General features: G+C 40.5%; 2 protein-coding genes across 2 annotated transcripts; both read right to left on the bottom strand.

Annotated features, from left to right (window-relative positions):
- Nucleotides 1–659: 659 nt before the first annotated feature.
- gpr78a (G protein-coupled receptor 78a) lies at nt 660–3767 on the bottom strand. The gene is made up of 3 exons (XM_032561901.1): nt 2771–3767; nt 2502–2615; nt 660–1441 (listed from the first exon to the last, which is right to left on the bottom strand). The coding sequence occupies exons 1-3, from the start codon at nt 3550–3552 to the stop codon at nt 1198–1200; spliced, it is 1140 nt and encodes a 379-aa protein (XP_032417792.1). The 5' UTR covers nt 3553–3767; the 3' UTR covers nt 660–1197.
- A 10438-nt stretch (nt 3768–14205) lies between these two features.
- On the bottom strand, nt 14206–21637 carry htra3a (HtrA serine peptidase 3a). The gene is made up of 10 exons (XM_032563081.1): nt 20694–21637; nt 19132–19237; nt 18695–18917; nt 18126–18320; nt 17899–17931; nt 16859–16973; nt 16686–16736; nt 16551–16599; nt 16370–16465; nt 14206–15668 (listed from the first exon to the last, which is right to left on the bottom strand). Exons 1-10 carry the CDS (start codon nt 21175–21177, stop codon nt 15500–15502), a joined length of 1521 nt encoding a protein of 506 aa, XP_032418972.1. The 5' UTR covers nt 21178–21637; the 3' UTR covers nt 14206–15499.
- Nucleotides 21638–21976: the final 339 nt, after the last annotated feature.

Here is a 21976-nt window from a genome sequence, read left to right as displayed (position 1 = left end):
GTGTTTGTTCAAACATTGAGCTATAAAGCTGCAGACCAGTCCAGATGGAAATGTTGACCCCATGACCACAACTGAAACCAGCAACATGGGCAGTGGAAGGAGATAGCCTGGTCCGATAAATCGCATCTTCTTCAACATCCAGTGGATGATTGCCTGCAGTGTTGAGCCACCACAGACAGGTAATACTTTGGCCATTATCGTGAGTAGAAAACTCAAGTCTCCCCAGTTATGAGGATATTAATCTGACTTACCAAGCATAATTTTTTTTTTTTTAAAACATGCACGTCCTTTTACACAAACAGTATTCTCTTTTGGCTGTGGGCTTGTTCAACAACATAATGTACCTTATTACAAAGCAAAAATGATTCAAGAATGGCTTGGGATTTTAAAGAAAATCAGCTACTGCTGTTGACCTCAAAATTTGATCCATTCGTTGTATATGTGAGATGTGCTGAACAAGGTGGACACAATGTTAGACTTTATCAGTGTAAAGTACCCCCCTTCAAAAACTGGCCATCCAGTGACTCCATTTTTAAGTCTATGTCTAGTCAAACAGTCTTTGTCCTGCACAGAAAAAAGAACGAGATGCTGAAAGACAGGATTGGCTGGCCCATTTGATCAACCTTTCACTGTTCATGCAGTTTAGATGATTGCAGATGTCACATTTTCTGGCTTTTTTATTAAAATTCTGCGTTAGGATCACTTTTACATGAGGTGACAACTGGAGCATAATGAGCCACATAATGCCTGTGTCTGATGAGCTCATGCTTGACTCAGCATGTCTCTGGCTGTGGGGGCGGGGGTGTTTAAATCGCCTTCTTGCTGTGATTTAATAGCTTCACACATTTATTTTTATTTTGTGCACAACAATAACACTTCATTAACACAAGAAATAATATCAGCTGTAACATTTTTCCAACAGTCTCTTGCAAAGATCACTATTACATCACTCCAGAGACACATCAAGATGGTGATGAACAGGATGCTTTAGTTTTCAGCGCACCAACATAGCAGCCATGCAGACAGCGGTAGAGTCTGGGACACTTCGAGATTTACTTGGTCTTTGTACCAGAGCGGTGTGTTCAAGTGACCTCCCTGGGCTAGGCCTCGACCTCTTCTGGCCCCACTCCAAACACTAACGTTTGCCCTCTCCCTTGACAAGACACAGAAGAATCAACTAACTCAAACCAGGTGACTTCAAGTTATCCTCTCAGGAAAGTTTTCATCCGAGGTGTCCCACACGCTGCTGGTGCTGTGCGCAGACAGGAAGTAGTGGTCCTTTCTCACTAAGCGGCAGATGACGTTCACCAGGACCTTCCTGTACTGGTGTCGCAGAAGACAGTAAACGAATGGATCGCTGGATGCCTTGGCATAGACCAGGCATTTGGTAGCAATGCCCCAATGTCGGGGCACATCCACCGAGGGCAACAATTCTACAAGCCTGCAGGAAGAGGAAAGGAGGAGTAAGACACTTATACTGGCTATACTATATATTATTTATAGTCAAAACAAACTGACAGAGACCCTCTCAGGGCTCATTTTCCTGCCAGAAAAGTGGAGGATTCGGGGAGCTTTTATAAAATATTAAAGATTATAATTCTTTTTAAGATGCCAGTGCTAGCCAGGGCTTAGAGAAACTGTTTTGAATTGTTAAAGAAGATTTTTGGATGATTTCAGAAAGAAAACGACCAGGGGTTAGGGATAGATTTTTATAATGCATGTTTTATCTATAAATTGTAGCAGAACAGAGTAAAACCTTTACTGTTCCCTGGGGTGGAAAAATATATTTCTGTATAACTAAATACAATTTATTTTGTTTGTTATCTCCACCACTCTTTGGGGGGATTCTAAATCATTTTTCCAAACAAAGCAGATTTTCTATGAGTGAAAATCGTGTTCTTTTACAATATTATAAAGTCGTTAGAGAGAGAGAGGCGTTTAGGCGTTGCAGATTTAAAAGTTGCTTGAACAAGACTGAGACTTGAACAACACTATGGTCACACCTTTGCAGGATGCTGCCAGTGAAACAAAGCAATTAAGTATCTCCTTAGTCCAGCATATGCTCAGGAGTAATGTCACTTTTTCTACTATACATATTTTTATTTTTATCCTATGTATAAATAGATTTAATGCACCTGTTTATGTATGGGTTTTTTTATGTCCTGTGATTTGCATAATCTATTTCTTGTCTTTCATAGCCCTTTGTGACTGTCTGTGAAAGTAACTAATTAAGTCACTCAATTCTAAACAAATATAACATAGTTATAATATTTTCAAAGCGAAGTCCATTCTTAACAGCACTGATCACAAAATCCAATCCGGCCTGACTCGAATAATTTCATTTCCAAGATCTATAAAGCGGCATTAGTGTTGAGATGTTGACCTCGGATACTTTCCTGGGTCCCAGCGTGACACTTCTGCTGTACCACAGTCACAGAATAGAAACACGTGTCGCTAAACACATTTTGAAGACACACGTCAGCACCACAGTAGGCTGTTACCTCGTTACGACATACGGCGAAAAGCAGATGATGAAGGAACCAATGAAGATGCAGATCTTTTTAGCGGCTCGCCGCCTTCTCTTCCTTTGTTGGGCCAGACACCTCTCCTTTACACTGACAGACAGACAGACAGACAGACAGACAGACAGACAGACAGACAGACACAGGAAAAAATTATTACATGACTGACATCAGTAGGCGCAAAAGTTACTTAGATTAGCAAATGCATATTTTATGTGTCCCCCCCACCCCTCTACACCATTCTCCACCTGGGGTGAATATCCACCAGCAGAAGCAGAGTTTGCACTGTGATGACATCTATCCTCTTGCAGTGCGACCTGGCGACTCTCAGAACCTTCAGGTAGGCGAAGCAGAGGACGAAGAGGCAGAGCGCGAAGCTGCTGCAGTGGAACAGCGCCGTGAAGGTGACATAGGCACTCCGATGCGACGCCGCCTCAGCGTCCAGGTGCAGCGTGCACGAGGCGTACGTGTGGCTGTACGCCCCCCAGCCCATCATCAGCTGGATCAGGGAGAAAGTGAAGGAGTGGAGCCAGGAGTAGGACACGATCACAAGCGCGTCCCGGTAGCGCATCTTGCTGGAGTACCTGAGAGGAAACACCACCGCCACCCACCTGTCCACGCTGAGCGCGGCCATGCTCAGCATGGCGTTGCAGGTGATGAAAGTCTCGGTGAAACTCACGGCGCGACACAGCGGGTCCCTGAGGGGCTTCGCGCTGCTGGCCACGCCGAGAAAAGTGGCCGGCATGTTGATGAGAGCGAGGATGACGTTGGAGATGGAGAGATTTAGGGTGAAGATCCCCGGAACGTGGGATCGTAACTCTGCGCTCTGGGTGAAGCATAGCAGCACCGAAAAGTTCGTCAAGAGGGCGACAACTGCCGAAACCACGACGGAGCTCTTCAGGAGGAACTGCGGGATGCTCATTTCCTGCAGTCCCGTGTTTGCTGCCTCGGTGGGGGGGATGCTGTGGAGGGTCCTCCACGCGCTCAGCTCCTGCCCACCTACAGCTGTCACAAACCAGACCTGCCACATGCCGAACGCCCTCGCGCGCGGACCGCTGTCCAGTGCTGAAATGTCCAAACAAGGATTTCCTGTCGGTTAAAAATGCATCACAGACAAAGTGTGCTAGCTGTGCTTTTTCACAGAACTGCTGACAAAAGTCTCCTTTATCCCAACGGTAACAACTTCTGTTTAACCCGGAGTGAAAAGCTACTGCAGATGAGATTACAAACGGAGCTTTCTGTGCTTATTCCCGCTCATGCGCACTGGCCGGCCGGCGCCTCCTTCCTCTCCAGAAATACCGTGCGCGAGACACGTGTAGCCGGTGGTTGGCTCATGTGAATTTGAACAATATTCACACAGGAGCTAAAGTTAAGAAGATAGACGCGGATGTCACGAGGAAGTTCTGCCCAAGAAGATGGACTGATGTGTGGCAGCAAAGGTGGCAAAACGTTTACATATTCACAAAATAAATGTGTGTATGGATGGATGGATGTTACAAACATTCCTATTACAAACAGTACCCTGCTACATAATACTTTGCCTATTAGCCCATCAGTGGTTATATTGTTCTGCCTTATTGGTGAAAATGGCTTATTCAGCATGAACACAAAGCTACACTCACTATCACACACTTTGACTCAAAACAGTATGAAAATGAGCACTGAGGAACTCCTTTACTACTGTTTTTTTAATAGCACTGGTTTGTTTTTAATAAGTGATTTGAACAGTTTATCTGTTTGTAGTTTTTTTTAGATCTACTTCACGTGTAAGGATTTTTTTGTATATAGCTTGAAAATAACGTCGTTATTTTCTTATTACCTCTAGTAAAGTATCATTGTGAGTACTTCCCTCGCGGCTGGAATTATTGACATAGATGTTGTTGCTCAAAATTTCTGGTGTTTCTGGTTCATGATGTCTTGGACTCCAACGGAGTCCCCAGAGCAACTGGAAAAGAAACAGGCCCACACCATCAACACCCTCTGCTGCTTATGGGGTCCAAATCTGGGCCCCATCAGTAGAAATGTTGTTTTGAGGTTATAGGGCTGTTATGTAGATTGAGTTTAGGTTCAATTTAGAGCAAGGATTAGCATTAGACAGTAGAAATGGATTAACAATGAATGGGAGTCAATGCAAACTCCTTGTGAAGACAGACAGACCTACAATATATGTGTGTACATGTGTGTATGAAAGGAAGGAGGGGGAGTGCAGTGATAGCGTGCTGCGCTGCATTTAATCTTTCCAGCTCCCCTCATGTTTTTAGTTCTTTCTGTCTCCAGTCATTTAATCTTCACCAGTTTCCAGAAGATTGCGTTCAGCCTGTTTCTCTTTAATTTAATACCTCTTTTTCCCTTTTTGTCCTCCTGCTCTGCCCAGTAGGTCTGCTGCCACTGAGCATGTTTACAAAGGAAACCCAACCTGTTGTTTCAGAGACAGAAATGGGAGGGGAAGAGAGAGGGATGACTCCCCCTTTTTCATGGTGAACCCCGCTGAGTGATCGCGTGTTGCTGCTCTGGGTTCTCCAGGCTGCAAAGTAAGTGACTGATGGCACGGATGATGGAGAACTCCTGCTTCTAGACAGAAAGTCCATGGTGCTCCCCTCTGAGCCACCATACCTCGGGCTGTATGAATACTGAACGCTATGAGTGTGAGTGCTATTACATAACTCAGTCTCCACAGCTGGCAGCAGCTAAATCATGTTTTTTTTTTTAACTTTCTCTTTGAACTGTACCACAGTTTCAGTCCGTGGGGGATAAATCAGCAGTTTTCTCATCTGATGAAAGTTTCCTGGTGATAAATTCAGACTTCGTCCCGTCTGCGGCTGCTTGTGACACGAGGAGGAAAGCTGACCCTGTTCTGTCTGCATTATTAGGATCAGAGGTTTTTTTTTTTTTCTCAAATAGCTGAGAGGAGGAGATGTGGTGTTGATATCATGCCTTTGCATAAAAAAAAAAACATACTCCACTGATAGTCACCAGAGGAGATGTGTAAATATTTTTCAAAGTGGAATGAAACGTCATGTGTTTTTTGTTTTTTTTACGGTGTTGGAGTTCTTTATCCTTGAAGAGAATTCCTCTGGACTGAAATAAAAGCTAACTTGTTCATGTTTTCACACTTTCATCTATGCACTGAAGCTGTCCTGCCCTGGTTTTCTATGCTTTAGTCTACTCTGAATCACTAGTAAGCCATTTGGCTTCCTGTTTGTTGAAACCAATTATTATTTAAATTTAGAAAATATGGAAAACATACTCCTCAGTACATTGTTTCAAATGAAAAATGTTTAATTTCTTTTGGACTGTACTATGTGGTGCTCCAAGTCTAAACATTTAAAATAAAGCACCCTGATAAAAAACAAACAAATAAAAAAACAAACTACTAGTAGTTTTATATATATATATATATATATATATATATATATAATATACATATATATATACTGTATATATATACAGTATATATACAGTATATATATATACTGTACATATATATATAATTTTTTTTTATTCGTTCAGCCATACCTGAGGAATCCAGCATTCAAATCATACTCTTTTTGGGGTTGCTGCTGTCCTAGAAGCCCAAAGAAGAGCTTGGTGTTGACGTTGTTTACTTGCTCTAGGTTTTGCTTGGACTCCCAGAGCGGTAGAGAACATGTGGTTCCCTTCTTCTCAATTATTGAAGATTACAGTTCCAGTGTTTTTTTGGCTAAGCTTCTTTTTTAATTTCAAATGTGTCTTCCAGATGTTCCTATTAATCCTGTCAAAGACACTAGTACTCTGTCTAGCTCTTTAATCATTTGGCTGGAAAATGCTAAACTGACATTATCCTGTTATATTACCGGTACTTAAAAACAATTAATTAGGCGGGTTTATGTCCTGTCAGCTCCTAATAAAGATAAATGCCCTACTGTGTCATCACCACCGACTTCAGAGACTCACAGTGGGAAAAAATCTGTCAGGGTGATCAAGTGTTGCTCTTATAATGCATAAAATGAGGAACTAATTAATAAAATCAGAGTTGGAATTTATTCATTCAACACTGCAGATGATTCACTGGTACACTTCACAAAATTAATGGCATCATGAGGAAAGCGCATTATGTGGAAATGCTAAAGAGCACAAATGTATTTAAAAAATGAACTTAGGATTAGCTAAAGAGAGGCTGAAGGACAACAAAGTCAATGTTTTGGAGTGACCATCACAAAGTCCCGATTTCAGTCGCTTGGAAAATTTGTGTGCAGATCTGAAATGTAAAACTAGCTAACAAACCATGACTCAGTTACACCTGTAGGAATTTCAGCAAATTTTACAGATAAACTAAGAAGGTTATGGAAAATGATTTACCCAAGTCATTCGGTTTAAAGGCAATTTTAAGAAACACAACGTAAACCTCTACATTAGCAGAAAACGACTAAATATCTTTCAAGACGTTTGCCCCTCCTCATTGAAGCAGCTAGCAAAAAGAAATGATTAGAGTTTTAGCGTATTTGATCAGTTTGGCCTGATTTGATGTCAAAACAGATAGAAAGATATGGTTGTGTGTATTTTTATGCAGCATATGCTACCGTTCAAAACCTAATATTGTATCACTCCTTGAAGGTGTGTATGTGTCCTCAGTCTGCAAAAATCTGGACCTCTAGTTTGGTCACAGCGGCCGTTATCCTCATTAAAAGATTGAGTCAACTTTATAGCTGCAACACAAGCCAATTAGCCTGTTCCTTCAAGCACTAAGGCTGAGAAACACACATAACAACACACCCACATGAAATTCATCAGCACATGTACTGGCTGTCATATTGCCAATGTGAGCACACACTCCACCCACACAGAGGTCACAAGATGTGAAAAATGTAGCTGTATTATTCAAGACCCACAGACGCAACGGTTGTGTAAGAAAGAGGAGGACATGAGGGGAAATGTGGCAGGCTGGGACAGAAAAAGACAAAAGGGAGGGAGTGAGCTGGCTGCCTGCCAGAAGAAACAAACGTTTTCTGGTTTTAGTCTCTGTCACACATACTGTGGCTGTATTTGGACATTCATTAGATTGACAAAAGATTGTTTACTATCTCCCAGCATGTAGAAAACTCCCAATTCAAATCCAAAAGTAATTTTCCTAAATTAAGAGTTTTGTTGGATCATGTGAAGATTTGGCAAGCAGGAGTCTTGACGGGGTTCATTATTGATGGAATGTGAGACACTCCAAATGACCTCAGCTTTGTGTTGTTGTCTGACTCACTGTCTTTTTTTTTTAATAAACCTGCTCAGCATCTCCTTTGTCTCCAGCCTCCTGATCCGCCAACATGAAAATGAGTATCTCAGCGTGGCCACCGCCACTCTAGCCCTGCAATTCTAGCCAAATGTAGCAGGATTTTCTCTTTTACAATTTTCTCTGTTAAACATATAGGTTGTGATTATGTAATTGTACGGGTTAAAATATCATTTTGACTCTCTCTGCAACAAGTGATGTGCGTTTCTCCAGACTCCACCAGCTTTGAACATGGAGACACTGAAATCACGGTGCATTGTTGGTAAAATAACTTCAGCTAGCCTCTGTGAACATCAATCAAGTCTTTCCACAGATTCTTGTTAGGGTTAAGGCCTTGACACATGAATATACTTTGATTTAAATCCCTCCATTGTAACTCTGGGTCTATGTTTTCATCAGATCTTAAAACTTTCACTTTTCAAAACTTCTGTTTTCATGCTGGTATCTCTATAGAGCTCTATGGGATCGTATAGAGATCTATCAGAATCTCTATAGTTCCATGTTCCATTGTGACCACAGTCTGCGTTGGGTGATGTTCAATGAGAGCTTTTCAGGGATCAACATCGAGGTCAAAAAAAAAAGCTCAACTTGGGTCTCGTCTCACCAGAGCGCCTTGTTCTACATCAATGGTCTCAAACTCCAGTCCTCGAGGGCCGCTGTCCTGCAGTTTTCAGATGTGCCACAGGTAACAAAACAGTGGAATGAAATGGCTTAATTGCCTCCTCCTTGTGTAGATCAGTTCTCCAGAGCCTTAATGACCTAATTATTCTATTCAGGTGGTGTAGCAGAGGCACATCTAAAAGTTGCAGGACAGCGGCCCTCGAGGACTGGAGTTTGAGACCCCTGTTCTACATCAATGGTCTCAAACTTGGTCTTCAGTCGTTGGTGTTCTTCAGCTTTTATGTTCTTTATGTTGTACAACTGGATTTTACTCATCTGTGAGAACATTTTCATACTACTTATGTTTTCCTTGGAAAATGTGATTCACGTCCATTATGAGTCCCATCTGACTTTCTTTCCTGTCCCACGTTTTTTTTTCTTTTGCTAAAGTTTGACTTAGGAAATAAAGCATAAGTTTTGAATGTTAAACCACTTGGTTAGTTTGAGTGAAACCCCAAGTCAGAGTAAACCTTTCAGAATATTGAACCTCTAGGGCAGAAACATGCAGCAACGTCCATGAAGTCCAGACAAAGAGGCTGCCTACAAACCCCAAATGGCAAATTATTTATGTGAACCTTGACTAATCGGGAACAATAAAAACAACAATTAAATTTTACAATAGCAGTAATAGCTAACAGATGTGTTTTTTTTTATTTTTTCATATGGTATTCTGTTCTACAAGACTTGATGAGTGTAAATCAAATACTCAAACTTTTGAAGCCAGAGTTGTTGACCAAATCCTGACAGATAAATGTACCTTTTGCATTTGCAATGAGGCTGATGTGAGCACTGATAAAACTGGAAGCTGAGGAAACACAGAAACAAAATGAGTTAATACTCTTCATCTTTGAACTATTTGTTTCTATCCCTCTTTCACTACAGTCAAATGCTGGACATATAAACATGTCATGTGCTCTTTCAATCTCACAAAGCTGCTCGTTTTTTTAGTCATTTAAAATTATTCTCTTTTTTCACACCAACCCTGTCTCTGTCTTAGAAGCAGATTTGTCCACACAGTGATAGTCGTCTGTTTCAGTAACACTTTCATAAATGGACCATTGTGCCTGATGATTTTAAGTCTCAGTCTGTCTGAGCTCCAGAAGATCAAACTTTCTAAAATCAATTTTTTACATGTTCTATAAATACAGTTTAGCCCCAAATTATTCAAACCTCTGGCCGATTTCAATATAAAATTCTTTGCTCTATAAAACTCTGTTACTGGTAGAAAACTGGATATGGGTCTCCCAAAAGACAATACAAAAATGTTAAAAAGAATTATGTTTTTATTTAAATGCTACAACCATATATACAATTTGCAATATTTATTGCCACATCTCTTTTTGATGTTTAAACAATTAACTTTATTGATGAACTTCAAGTCTTTTATGTTGGATGAACTCCTTCCCATCACCCTAATCTTTAGCTCCATCCACTGACTGCCAATCAGATTCAAGTCAAAACCCCAAAACATTAATATTACTTCCAGTCAGAACAAAGAACTTGGAGTCAGTAAAAGACTACAGTACTCTAACCTAAATCTGTCAGGAATACAAATAATTTTCAGCTTAACATATAAAACCATGACTTACTGGAGAGTAGAAACACACATTTGGGTGTAAATTCAATCAATTTAAGAAATTGTGTGATAAGTTTATAACGTTCCAGCTATAAACAATGTTATTAGGTGTGATAAAAACATATTCCAGAAATATTCAAACATGGAGGTATCTGCTGGGCTGTGGATAGCAATGGCAGCTGAACGGCCCCCAATCAGAACCAGTCTGTGGCCCATACAACGCTGGGCTAGCTCTGCTCTTATACACACTGAAGTTAGAGTGTTGTCTCAAGGATGTAAAAACAATAACTTGTAATTTCCTTTTCATAAGTTCAGGTTAAACAGAAGGCATCTATAAAGAACCCCAGAGTCATGCTTGACAAAGATTTATGTTTCACCTTGCACGAAAACCAAGTCATAAAAATAATTTGATATAAAAGTTATGTTTAAAATAGGAACCATGCTCTGACGTTTCAATACAAAACAATAGCAGACAGGATTGGTGCAATTCTATTTTAGTTGGATGCCTGCACAAGTCATTAAAAACAGTTACAGTTCAACCAGAAGCCGGGATGCTGACAGGTAAACCAGCCACGTGTTAGTCTAAGAGTCCATTGTTCTGATTAACACAGAGTTCTCGGTAGCTCCATCTGAAAACAGCTCATTATTCTGCGTAGTCCCACAGTAACACTGCCGCTCTGCTTTTCATTCCAACATTTTTCAGATCCAGAATAGGGGGCAGCGCTTTACGTCTCCTGGCTCCCGTTCTCTGGCTGGGTAACGAACCTTAATTCCCCCCGCGCCTTCAAATCCGAGACAAAAACCAAACTGTTAAGAGGGCTTATAGTTAATTACCTTCAGTCTTTTTACACAGCCATCTATCTTACTGACTGCCTGTACCTGTCTTTTAATGTACTACGTATCTTTTTTCCCAGTTTTGTTGATGGTAAAAGGACAGAATGCCACTTTTTGTAGTCATACTGATCAGTCAAGGAGCTTCACACTAGAGGCACATTCACCCACTGGCACTCACAAACCAACACATTTACATGTTGATGCGAGCCGATTGGTAGGTTTTTGGGGTGAAGTGCCTGGCCTATGGGTACATTGACATTGATATTACTTTAGATTCATAATATTGTTATAATATTTCATCTTTGTAACCATGTCTGAAGAACAGGCCTCCATGTGGAGGGTAGATTCTGGGGAAAGTAGTTAAGAGTAAAGCTGGTTCAGATGCAGCCATGCTAAATAAAAGTGCTACGAATGTTACAAATGTTACTTTTACGAGCTCGTAAAAGTCATAGCTGTGTCTTAAACGTGCTATATAAATAAAAATGAGTTGAACTGAATAAAATTAAAGAGAATAAAAGGAGTTTGCTGACTGAGAAAAATATTTCAAGAGTTAATCAGCCAGTGAAGTGGCAGTAAGTCACTCAGGCTGCTGCACCATTAAAGTCACAGACTACTCATCGGACATATGCTACTGCTGCAGCGCCTCAGACAGCTTGGATAAAAAAAAAAAACAAGAATTCGATTTAGTGAAGGCGTTACAGTTACACAGGCCCTAACTACTTCCATCTGTCTGGAATAATACTCTCCCCAAATGACTCACCGCTTTGCTGATCAGAGCTACTGTGTGCAGCACATGGTGAAAGGAGGAGATGAAATTCAAACCGGCCAAAGTTTCTAGATCTCTATCTGCACAAAGCCTCAGCCCACACTATCCTGCTGCATAATATCATCATCACACCTCTCACCGCCTTGACTATTGGACAAAGCTTGGCACAGCCATTTGTCCTCACAATCACTGTTTTTGCTCAAATCTCTACCTTCTGTCTTCATTTTCAAATTTGATTCTATCTCACATTAAGGGGCAAAGCTGGACTTGCAACACAAGACTGTCAGTGACAGCTACTTCAGGGAATCTTGCAGTAATATATGCTTTCCCCAGGCTACGTAGTCTTTTTCTTTGTTCTTCTTTGAGATTTAACGAGGTCTGAAATTCCATGAATTCCACTGAAAGCACGAATTTGTTTTTTTACTGAGATTCGGTCTGGAACTTCTCCGTCTTTCAGAGAAATGAGACACTGCAGCAAGACTCCCCTTTGCATGCCGCTCTCTGTGTCCTACACCTCATTTATAGTTCAAGTTAGTTTTTTTTTTTTTTTCATTAAACAACTATGGCATTTCACCAGTTAAATAACTGAGCAACCAAACAGATCTTGGATTATCGGTGAAGATGCCCTTTGGTGGATTGCAAAAGTTGTCTGATCCTTGAACATCAATTCAGTTTCCTGGATCACTAGTCAGTTTGTACAGCTAGCGTCATCTTGCTAGGTCAAGGGTCGTGACGGATGATGGTGTTGCATAAACTTTGTTCCGCTCTGTTGTTACTATAGCAAGGAGAAATAATAAAATGATTGGAATCATAAACATTCTCCATGATGTTAGTTTCACTGACACGATTTAGCTTAAAAAACTATTTGGCACCATGTAAGTAAGAAATATGCACAGGAGGAACTATCTTCAGATGTCGGCTGACCACATCTTGAAATCTGGACGCTGTCCGGCATAACCTCTGGAGTTATTTTTGTGTTTTCTCTTTCATGCATTGCAATTTAGAGGAGAATGGGGAAAAAAAAGAAAGGTTAAGGTCATTTTAAGGTATAATCTGACTAAACACCAGTGGGATTGTGTGCACCGCTTCATTTAGAAAATCGTAATAACAAAAATTCCTTTGACAAAATATTATTGGTCATTTTTTATGGTCACTTTTAGGGCCTCATTGTATTAAGAAAACTTGCAGTGGCGAAGTTATTGGTAAACTGTGCAATGACATCAGTTGTGATTATGTGTCTAAATGATTCTTTCCTCTCTGATCTGTGCTCCATAACTGTGAGGCTCTGTGAAGCATTCTTCCTCTCGTTTACGGTGCGGTTTGCTACAGATGGAAATTAGCTTCAGCTAAATCTGGTGTAAAGCATCTTTTATTAATGCTTTTTGCACATCGTCCCTGTTCATTAGACTAATACTGAACTAGTAAACTTTAGAAACGCTTACTCTCTCGTCGCCTCTCCTCCATAAACACAGATTTATGGAGTCCATGACTACAAGTTGTCCTGTAAAATAATAAGCAGAAAGAAATGAATGAATAGTTTTTAAAATCTTCATAAAAATAAACAAAACAACCATTAAAAGTGCAGCCAAAAGTCACGTATTCATGACATGGCTTCCACCCGGGTGCAATTTATTCTGAGTACTAATGCAGCTGTTATGCGAAGGCTTCAGAGGTTTATTAGAGTGAACTAGCAACATCAATACTGCTTCTTGTTAGAATAAACTTGTCAAAATTAAAAGATGTCTTTAAACCTAAATCTGTGAGGGGTATCAATATTTTTCCCTCACCGTTGAAGTTTCTTTTCTATTAATTAAAGCATTTAGACCCTCTCATGAACTATATTTTACTTTAACTGCTGATACTGTCCAGTCCAACATCTGATCAATTGCTGCTTCTATTGAATCTGAGCATTTTGTGCCCAGCGTCTAAATGGACAAATTGCCACGTCAGGAGCTCATCTTTATTCCCAACGCGCCATCTAGTGGCCAAATTTGAAAACAAGCAGCTAAAAAACATATTTGTTTCGCAAGTGGCCTGTAGATGGCACTACGTTAAATGTTTATCTTTTGGCAAAGTCTGGCCTCATCCGCGGTATAAACAGAACACATACCTGTAATTTTTTTATATCATGGACACTGGTACTTCGCCGCAGTTAAGTGAGTGTGTTATATATATAATGTGAGCTCAGGGACACGGCTTGAATGGGCAGTTTTGTCTTTATATGGATAAAGAGCTGCGTCCACTCCCTAACCCAAGGATGTAGGATTGCTCTTTTTTCCCCCTCAACACAAACTCACCCACAAATATGATGTCCAAGGACTGCATCTACGGAGCAGTAACAAATGACCTTTTCTTTTTCTTTCCCCTTTTGCTGGCATAGCTACAGCCACCACTGTTATGTGAACCAGTTTTGTTCAAATGGGTCAGAAAGATTATCTTTCCGGCAGTGAACTGCACAGGTGCCAGTACACTTTAAGTAAGATCACCATCTCATTCAGCTTAATGTGGAGAAAAACTGTTACCATCTATGAACATGTCTTCTTGGGTTGTATTTTAAACCAGATTTAACTGGGTATATCAAGATGAATAAGTTTGATTTCTTTAATATTCTAAACCAAACAACCCTGATACAATTTCAGCTTCTGTGGGTTTAAGGACTTAAGATGTTCTGCCAGATCATTTCCTCCACATGACATAATAAAAATGACTTTGCCAGGACTTTTCCTTGTATGTGTATAAGTACTGTTTTTATAATATGGTAGCTAAGATTTGTTTAAATTAACAGAGTGCCTTTCCAAACCAGGGAGGAAGGAGGAGGACTGAGAAGACATAAACAGTGGAACCGAGTTTGCAGCTGGTGTCCGGCACACCAGACAGAAAAACACACACCGCTGCCCTGACACAGATTAAAAAGCTTCTTTTTTTCCCTAAAGCATCCTCATTATAAAGTGTAGCACATTTCACTCAGCAGCAGCACCATGAGTATTGAACCATACAGTACTTGTCAAAATGAAAACGGCCTTGCGAAAGTATTCACACCTCCTGAATTTTCACATATTAAATAACTTCAGTGCATTTTATTTTAGTGATAGATCAACATGCTGGGTTTTAAATTGCGAAGTGGAAAGAAAATTAAACATAGCCTTCAGTTTTTCATTTTTCTGCTAATGCTAATACCTCTAAGTATTAGGGCAACCAGTTGCCTCCATAGATCACTGACAAGTAAACAGAATACAGCTTTGTATCATTTTAGGGATAAAGTTGCTAATATGTTAAAATCAAAATGGTGTTATCATCAACGGGGGTGGGAGGGGCTTAAATTTGGCCTTTATAGTAAGAAAAAAAAACATTGTTGTAAGAAAGCCATAAAAGTCCTTATTGCAGTTTGTTACAAGCCTGGTCAGATGAGACTGAAACTTTTTAATTAACAAAAAAAAAATACTGTGCGCAGAAGAAAAGTAAAGTCACACTGAGTGCGACATTATCATGCTGAAGCAAGATGGTGGCAAGATTATGCTTTGGGACGACTATTCTTGAGCAGGGACAGGAAACCTGGTGAGAAAATATCTTAAATAAAGGCAATGTTGGTATAAAATTGGGTTATGGTTGCAAAAGATGTGAGACTGAACAACAATAAATTAAAATCAGTTGCTGTAACATGACAAAATATGAGAAAGTCCAAGGAGTATGAATACTTTTACATGACACTGCATATAAATCAAAACAAACATTTTGAAAGTAAAAATCAAAAACAATAGACATCAATGCATCTGGAAAAGTTGCTCGCTTGCAGTATTTCCCGAAAATGCTGCACATCGATTGAGATCTTCACTCTTCTCACCGGACTGCTCTAACTGAAAAATAAAGTCCCGTCCCATTTTTCAATGCCCCAGCAGCTGAGGGCGCACGTTGAACAGTAAGTCGTTGTTTCCTCTGCGAATCTCAAGCAGGAGCGGCAGATCGCTCTGCAGAGCTTGGTGGATGTCTTCAGTGGTGCGCACTGGGTGTCCGTCTAGCTTCACTATAACGTCACCTGCCCGAATGCCTCCACTGTTCAAAACAAAAGGACATAACTCTTGTCATTAATCTTTCTACCAAGATATGTGCCACTTATGTTGCCTTACAAAAGTAAAAACCCTTAAACTTAAACTTCACAGACCAGCTGGATTTTTACAAATATTACAAAACAACCATTTAAGTAATTAATTTCTGAAAGTATTTATGGGTATTAGAGAAAAAGTGGCTGAACACACATGTCGTTACACTTTTCCTAATTTTGTTTGTAGAAAAAACAAGTACAACTGTGTATCAGTCTACTTCAAGTGATATATATATATTATGTTATACATGTCCTCACCATCCTAAAATAATGGCCAAAGTCTTTTTTTTTGCTAAAATTGTTTTTCTCTTGCCTAAAACATTTTTGGACATAAAGGGGTGGTGATTCTTTTGCCAAAATCTGTTTTGGAGAAAAATAACTTTGGCCATTATGCTATGAAGGTGATGATATTATCCCAATAAAGTATATTGAAGTTTATAGATGTAATGTGACAATAGGCGAAAAAGCTCAAAGGGTGAAATTACCCTAGATTTACTATGTGAAACATAGTAATCCTTAACCTGATAGATTTACAGTTCTTCGTTTCAAAATATCCCGAGATAGTTTAATCTCAGAGGTCTGAATATTTTATAGCAAGTAATATAAAGAGCTATAAGGAACTGTGTATTCATTAGAGGGTGTGTGTTCATACCTCTCAGCAGGACTTTTAGGGATGACCTGCTGCACTAAAATGCCACTGCTGACTTCAGGGAAGTCCGGATCTTGAAGTTTCAGCTCTGCCATTAAACTGAGGCACAAAAAAAGCCCATCAACACGAAACAAAACAAGTCTGTTCTTACCCAACCTTCAGTGTGTTTTTGTTCTTAACTCACACTTTGGTGATTGTTATCATCCTGATGCCTAAAAAGTACTTCTTTGTTTCTGAAACAAACAGAAAAGTGCTACATTTATTATTTAAAAAGAAAACGATTTTATATCATCATGTTTTCATCATTAGCAGTTTTCACCTGTGTCAGATTGAGGCTCCTCCATGCGTCTTCTCTGCAGTCGGGTCTTCTCTGTCACATAAGCAACAGTTGGTGTGAGATTAACTACTTCAATCGACAAGTAGTGGATACTTGTCGATTGAACAACTTTTGTCTTATAAAGAAATCCATCGTTATCAACTTAAGACTCTCACCTTTGCTATATTTGGTCTGTGACTCTGTGAGGAAGTGACTGATCCTATCTGAGGGGATGGCGAAGGAGATTCCTGCAGTCACTTTCAGAGTATTAATGCCTATGACCTCGCCATCCTGCAAGACAATGCATCTAAATTACTGTGCACATGTTGCTGAATCAACCCCCAGCTCTTTAAAATATACATTGTCTTGGAATCCAGTGATGTGATCCTGGTCAAAATCTCTTTTGACCAGGATCACAAAATCCTACAGTAAGTCCAATACAGTATTAGACTTACTTCCGAAAGTATTTATGGTATTGGACAGTAAGTCCAATCTACTAGATTGAGTTTGCTAATCCACTTAACTTTGGCCCATAAATTAGTCAGGCATCAGAAATGTTCAAAACTCAGGAAAGGAGGGAGTTTTGCGTTAAAAAACCAACCTAGCCCGGCCTTTGCTGTCCCACCAATTCTGCTCGATTCTTAACTCCCTACAGTGCTTCATCTGGGCTTTCTCCTATTCACTTGGATTTCCTGAGAAGAATTTCGCCCGGATGAATCAGCGAACAGAAGGAGAAGTTGTGAATGATGACATTGATTTTCTGCAATGTTTTAGAATTGTAGTCTGCCAGTCGTTTTAGGAATGGCAGCGGAGGAAGTGATCGAACTGTTCAGTCCATGTTGGCCACGCCTCCAAATATTGAATTAACATTGACAGCCATCTTGTTTGGATCGGCACTTCTCTCTTTGAAGTGGAGGATGGCTGTTCATGTCGCAGACAATTTCTGGTACGTTTCTTGGCGTCGGGCTGGCGTATTACATATGTCATGGATAAACGTTAGCGATTGTGTAACCTTTCAAACTTTAACAAAGTCCACGCCTTCGACAAGCAATCATTTCTCAATAGCAAAGGGTCCCGATAGCAGTCAGGTCATATTTAAAATATATTTAAAAGAAAACACACTGTGATATTTTGCTATGGCAAAAAAAAAAATCACCACTGTCATAAGATTTTTACTAAAACCCCATAAAATATAGGTCACAAAAATATAACTTACCAAGTTCACAAGAGGTCCTCCAGAGTTGCCATACTTGTTGAATGTAGATGCAAAGTAGAACAAAAAAATGCAAACATAAAAAGCCTGGTCTTAATCATTATTTCTTTGTCATACATCCAAGCCCAAAATGGCTGCTGTCCCTGGCAGAGTTAGGTTTAAGGAAATCTGAAAATTTGAATAACATGCTTCTTCCAATTAGAGGTATATGAGTCTGTTAATGTTCTCACATTGATAATGGCGTCAGTCTGGATGTAGTCCATGTCTGAGTCCTTGATGCCCAGCTCTTTGCCGTCTCTCTGAGCCGTGCTGACGATGCCTGTTGTCACCGTGTTCTGCAGGGCGAAGGGGCTACCGATGGCAACCACAAACTCCCCTGGTCTCAGATCAGCCGAACTGCCCAAAGACAGGACAGGAAGCTTCTTCTGCTCCCACAGGAACGTCCACATATAAATGCAAACACAACAGAGTGGAAAATAGATGTCAGGAAAACACATGTGGAGCTGAAAAACAAAGTAAGAAAAATGAATAAATCATACTATAGGGGAGTAAAGAAAGAGGAAAACTTTCAAGCTAACAAAGCAGCCCAAGAATTTGGGATGCGGGTGTGAGAATACGCACATCAGCGTTGTATCTGTGAGTCACAGAGTTAGTGTTTATCAAAGTATTTCCGCTAGCTTTCTGAATGTCTAGCAGGAAGACTCTACAAATTGTCACACAGGTGTGTCAGGATGTTTCACGTTGGCTCATTTAATAACCAGAAAGAAAAGACCAGAAGAATCCATAGAGTCGCTCTGACCTGTGGATTGATCTTGATGGTCGCTATGTCTGCCTTCCTGTCTACATCCCTGACCGCAGCCTCGTATGCGTCTCCATCGTGGAGCTGGACCCGCAGCTGCGGCCTCCCGGTCACCGTGCCGGTGGTGGTTACCACATGAGCGTTGGTCACAATCACACCTGAGTGAGTCACAATGAAACCGGACCCGCTGGACAGACGCACGTGGCGACCAAACAGAGGATGTCTGGAGAGAAACGGAAGAACAGAATTGAACTGGTTTTCTCAAGTCGTCCTCTGAGTGCACGTTGATGCAGCTTGTGAAGTGGGCTACACTTGAAGAGCTAAAGTAAGTTCAAACTACACCACAGCAAAAGAATGGGGCAAGTTGGATGGATCTGTAGGGAGCATTTGGTTCAACATCCAGCTCTGTACTTCACACACACTCACACATTTCACACCTGACAAACAGTTCGATGTGGACAACAGCAGGAGCTATTTTCTCCACGACATCGGCGATGAAGTTGAACTTGTATCGAGGGCTGCTGGGACGGGTGAGAGAACGACCTGCGCCGACATGAGCAAACCAGCTGCATTAATACAGAGAAAGGACAGCAAACACAAGTCACACCATCCCCATCCATACACCTCCTTGTAAAAATACTCACAACCCTTTTTATATTTTGACGTGTCACAGCCACCTCATTTGCTTTTTCTGTTCTTCTGTAAATCTCTGTCTAGCTGTACGGTTAGAAAGCCGGGCAGAGAGGAGCTGGAGTTGAGAATATGATCCTTCCTCACTATGACTGATGGAAGAAATGGTTTGAATTTCTCTTTGCTCTGTGGTCCTGCTCTGCCTCTTTGAAGCCTATTTCCAATATTAACAAGTTATTATTGAACAACTGAATAAAATCCAAAAGGGGAGGCATTGGAGTTTCTGGTTGTAGTACGACACGTTATGGACGAATTCAGGGAGTATGAATGCCGCCAGATATGAATACCATCCTGTAACCATTCAGGCTACAGGATGATAAGAAAACATATTTGCACATTAGCAAAACTGGCAAAAAAAAAGAAAGTTGCCATATGGTATGTTTAATTTAAATATATCAAACCTCTACAAAGAGAAACTTTTGTGGTTTTGAATGTATTTTCTTATCTTAAACTGTGAAGAAACATAAGCAGACATCTCAAAAACATGAGATAAAAAACATGAGATTAGTGGTGAGAGTTGCATTTCATTAGACACGAGTTTTATGGCAAATCTGGTGACATTTCTGAAAACAATTTAAACCAGTTAACACTTTTACAGTATTCATGAATGTCAATTAAAATTCTACTATGACATTTAATGTAAAGAAAACAAATCCAAATATCCAGCTGCTTTCCATCCTCATGTAGAGCAGCAATACTGCACACTTTGTGGCCTAAAGAGTGAAACTGTGAAATTCTTCTAAAAACTAGATCTATGAGGCTAAGGAAGAGGAGTCCTCAACTTGTTGTTACTAAGGATACTAGAGGCAGACATTACTTAGCCACATTCAGCACCTATGACAACAGAATGATTCCTCAGTGAAAAGGTCAGGTGTTAAACTGACCCTCCAGCTCTCCCCCACTGGAAACATCTGAATTACACCAGAAGAGGAGTAAAACAGGCAGAAACAGTAAAATCCTTTCTGCACAAGTACAGTGATTTCCATGTTCTCCTGGAATCAGAACGTGACCATGAAAAAACAACAACAACAAAAAAACATATAAACTTTCTTTTCCTTCTTCTCTGGTACTTTTTGTTTGCATAGCTACAATAGCGTTTAAATTAATTTTTATTAATGTTTGTTCTAAGTCGCTGTTTTTTGCATCTGATACAACATTTTTTTGTTGAAACCGTCTTAAAATTGGTTATTTTTCGGTATTTTCAGGATAAATCAATAACAATGTTGCAGTAGTGTTATGAGACCGTATATTAAAAAAAAAAATCACTTAAAAGTTTTTAAACGTTGCATATTTATCTCTGCGGTCCTACCTGGGTCCGGAGTCGAACACGGTCCTTTGTGCGCTTGGCTCACTGCTGCTCTCCCTTTCTGCACGGCTCTCCGACTGGCAGCTTTCAGCTTGCAAACGTTTCCGTACGTCTTCCCGTCGCTGCCGCACACTTCGTGGTCCTGCTTACACCGGCAAACCCCTCTGGACGAGCCCCGCCGCTTCCCCGCATCGGAAGCGGAGAGCGTCTTGCACTCTAGGCCGTCCCCGCACGGGAGGTCGTTCTTGCGGCCGCAAGGGTCCCCCTCCCGCGGCGAACACACCAGGCAGCAGCCGCACTTGTCCGGGACGTACCCGCCGGGACAGCTGGGGCTCGGACAGGAGCTCACGTCGCACCGGGAGCCGCATTTTTCCGGGCGCGCAGCTTCGGACAGGCCGTATGTAAAGAAGAAAAGCACGGCGAAAGCTGGGAAGAAACGCATTTTAACAGGCACATGAAGTTCGGACGGAAAAATTTTCGTCCTCATAAAGTCAAGAGTAATTTATTTTATGAAAAAAAAAAAATCTGCATCGAGTTCCCTTTAAGTTGCTAAGGTAGCCCAAGAAGTTGAGGTTTGACTGCTAAGAGTCATGTCTACGTCTATATGAAGCTCCTAAAAACTCATGGTCAGTCATGCGTGTCAGCATAGTCTATATTTTCACTGCTGCGGTTTAGTTTTTCAGAAAAAAGAAAAGAAAAAAAACAGTCCTGTGCGGCGGCTTTCCTCCGACAGGGAGCACATTAGGAACCTGGCCGGACCCCAAGCGCCATCTAGTGGACACAAAAACACACAGCAATAGTTTCACATATCCTAGAAATCCCTCTATCGGCCCAGGAAGCTGTGGTGCGTTCAATTAGAAACCTTTAAACCTAATGTCGCAGTCTCAAAACAAGGATAAATGAACACTAACTTTTGGATGGATCTTGGCTAAACTCCCCAAAAACACAAATGAAAATGGCTTCAGCGCGCCTGAATGACAGCAAACCTTTCATATTCCATAGAGAATATGTGGAGTGTTTTAAGATGAGACATAAAATTCAACAGCACAGCTTCTGTACTAAAAATAGTGTTTTAGTGATCTTATGTAAAATGTTAATTTTATTTTTTTTAAATATGTAGGTTTTTTATCTTTGAAATACAGTGTTATGAATGCAGGAGTTCTGCTTTTTAAATTGAGGTAATAAATTAACCTTGATGATATTCTAATTTATGGAGATTCACCTCAGATGGGACTATATGTGTAGTAATTGGATCTGAATATAAATTAATGACTGATCAGCTTGAA

Source organism: Xiphophorus hellerii, chromosome 5 (genome assembly GCF_003331165.1).
Source record: "Xiphophorus hellerii strain 12219 chromosome 5, Xiphophorus_hellerii-4.1, whole genome shotgun sequence".
NCBI classification, from domain to species: Eukaryota; Metazoa; Chordata; class Actinopteri; order Cyprinodontiformes; family Poeciliidae; genus Xiphophorus; species Xiphophorus hellerii.
The sequence above is the reverse complement of the archived record's forward strand: the minus strand, read 5'-3'. Positions and strand labels throughout refer to the sequence as shown.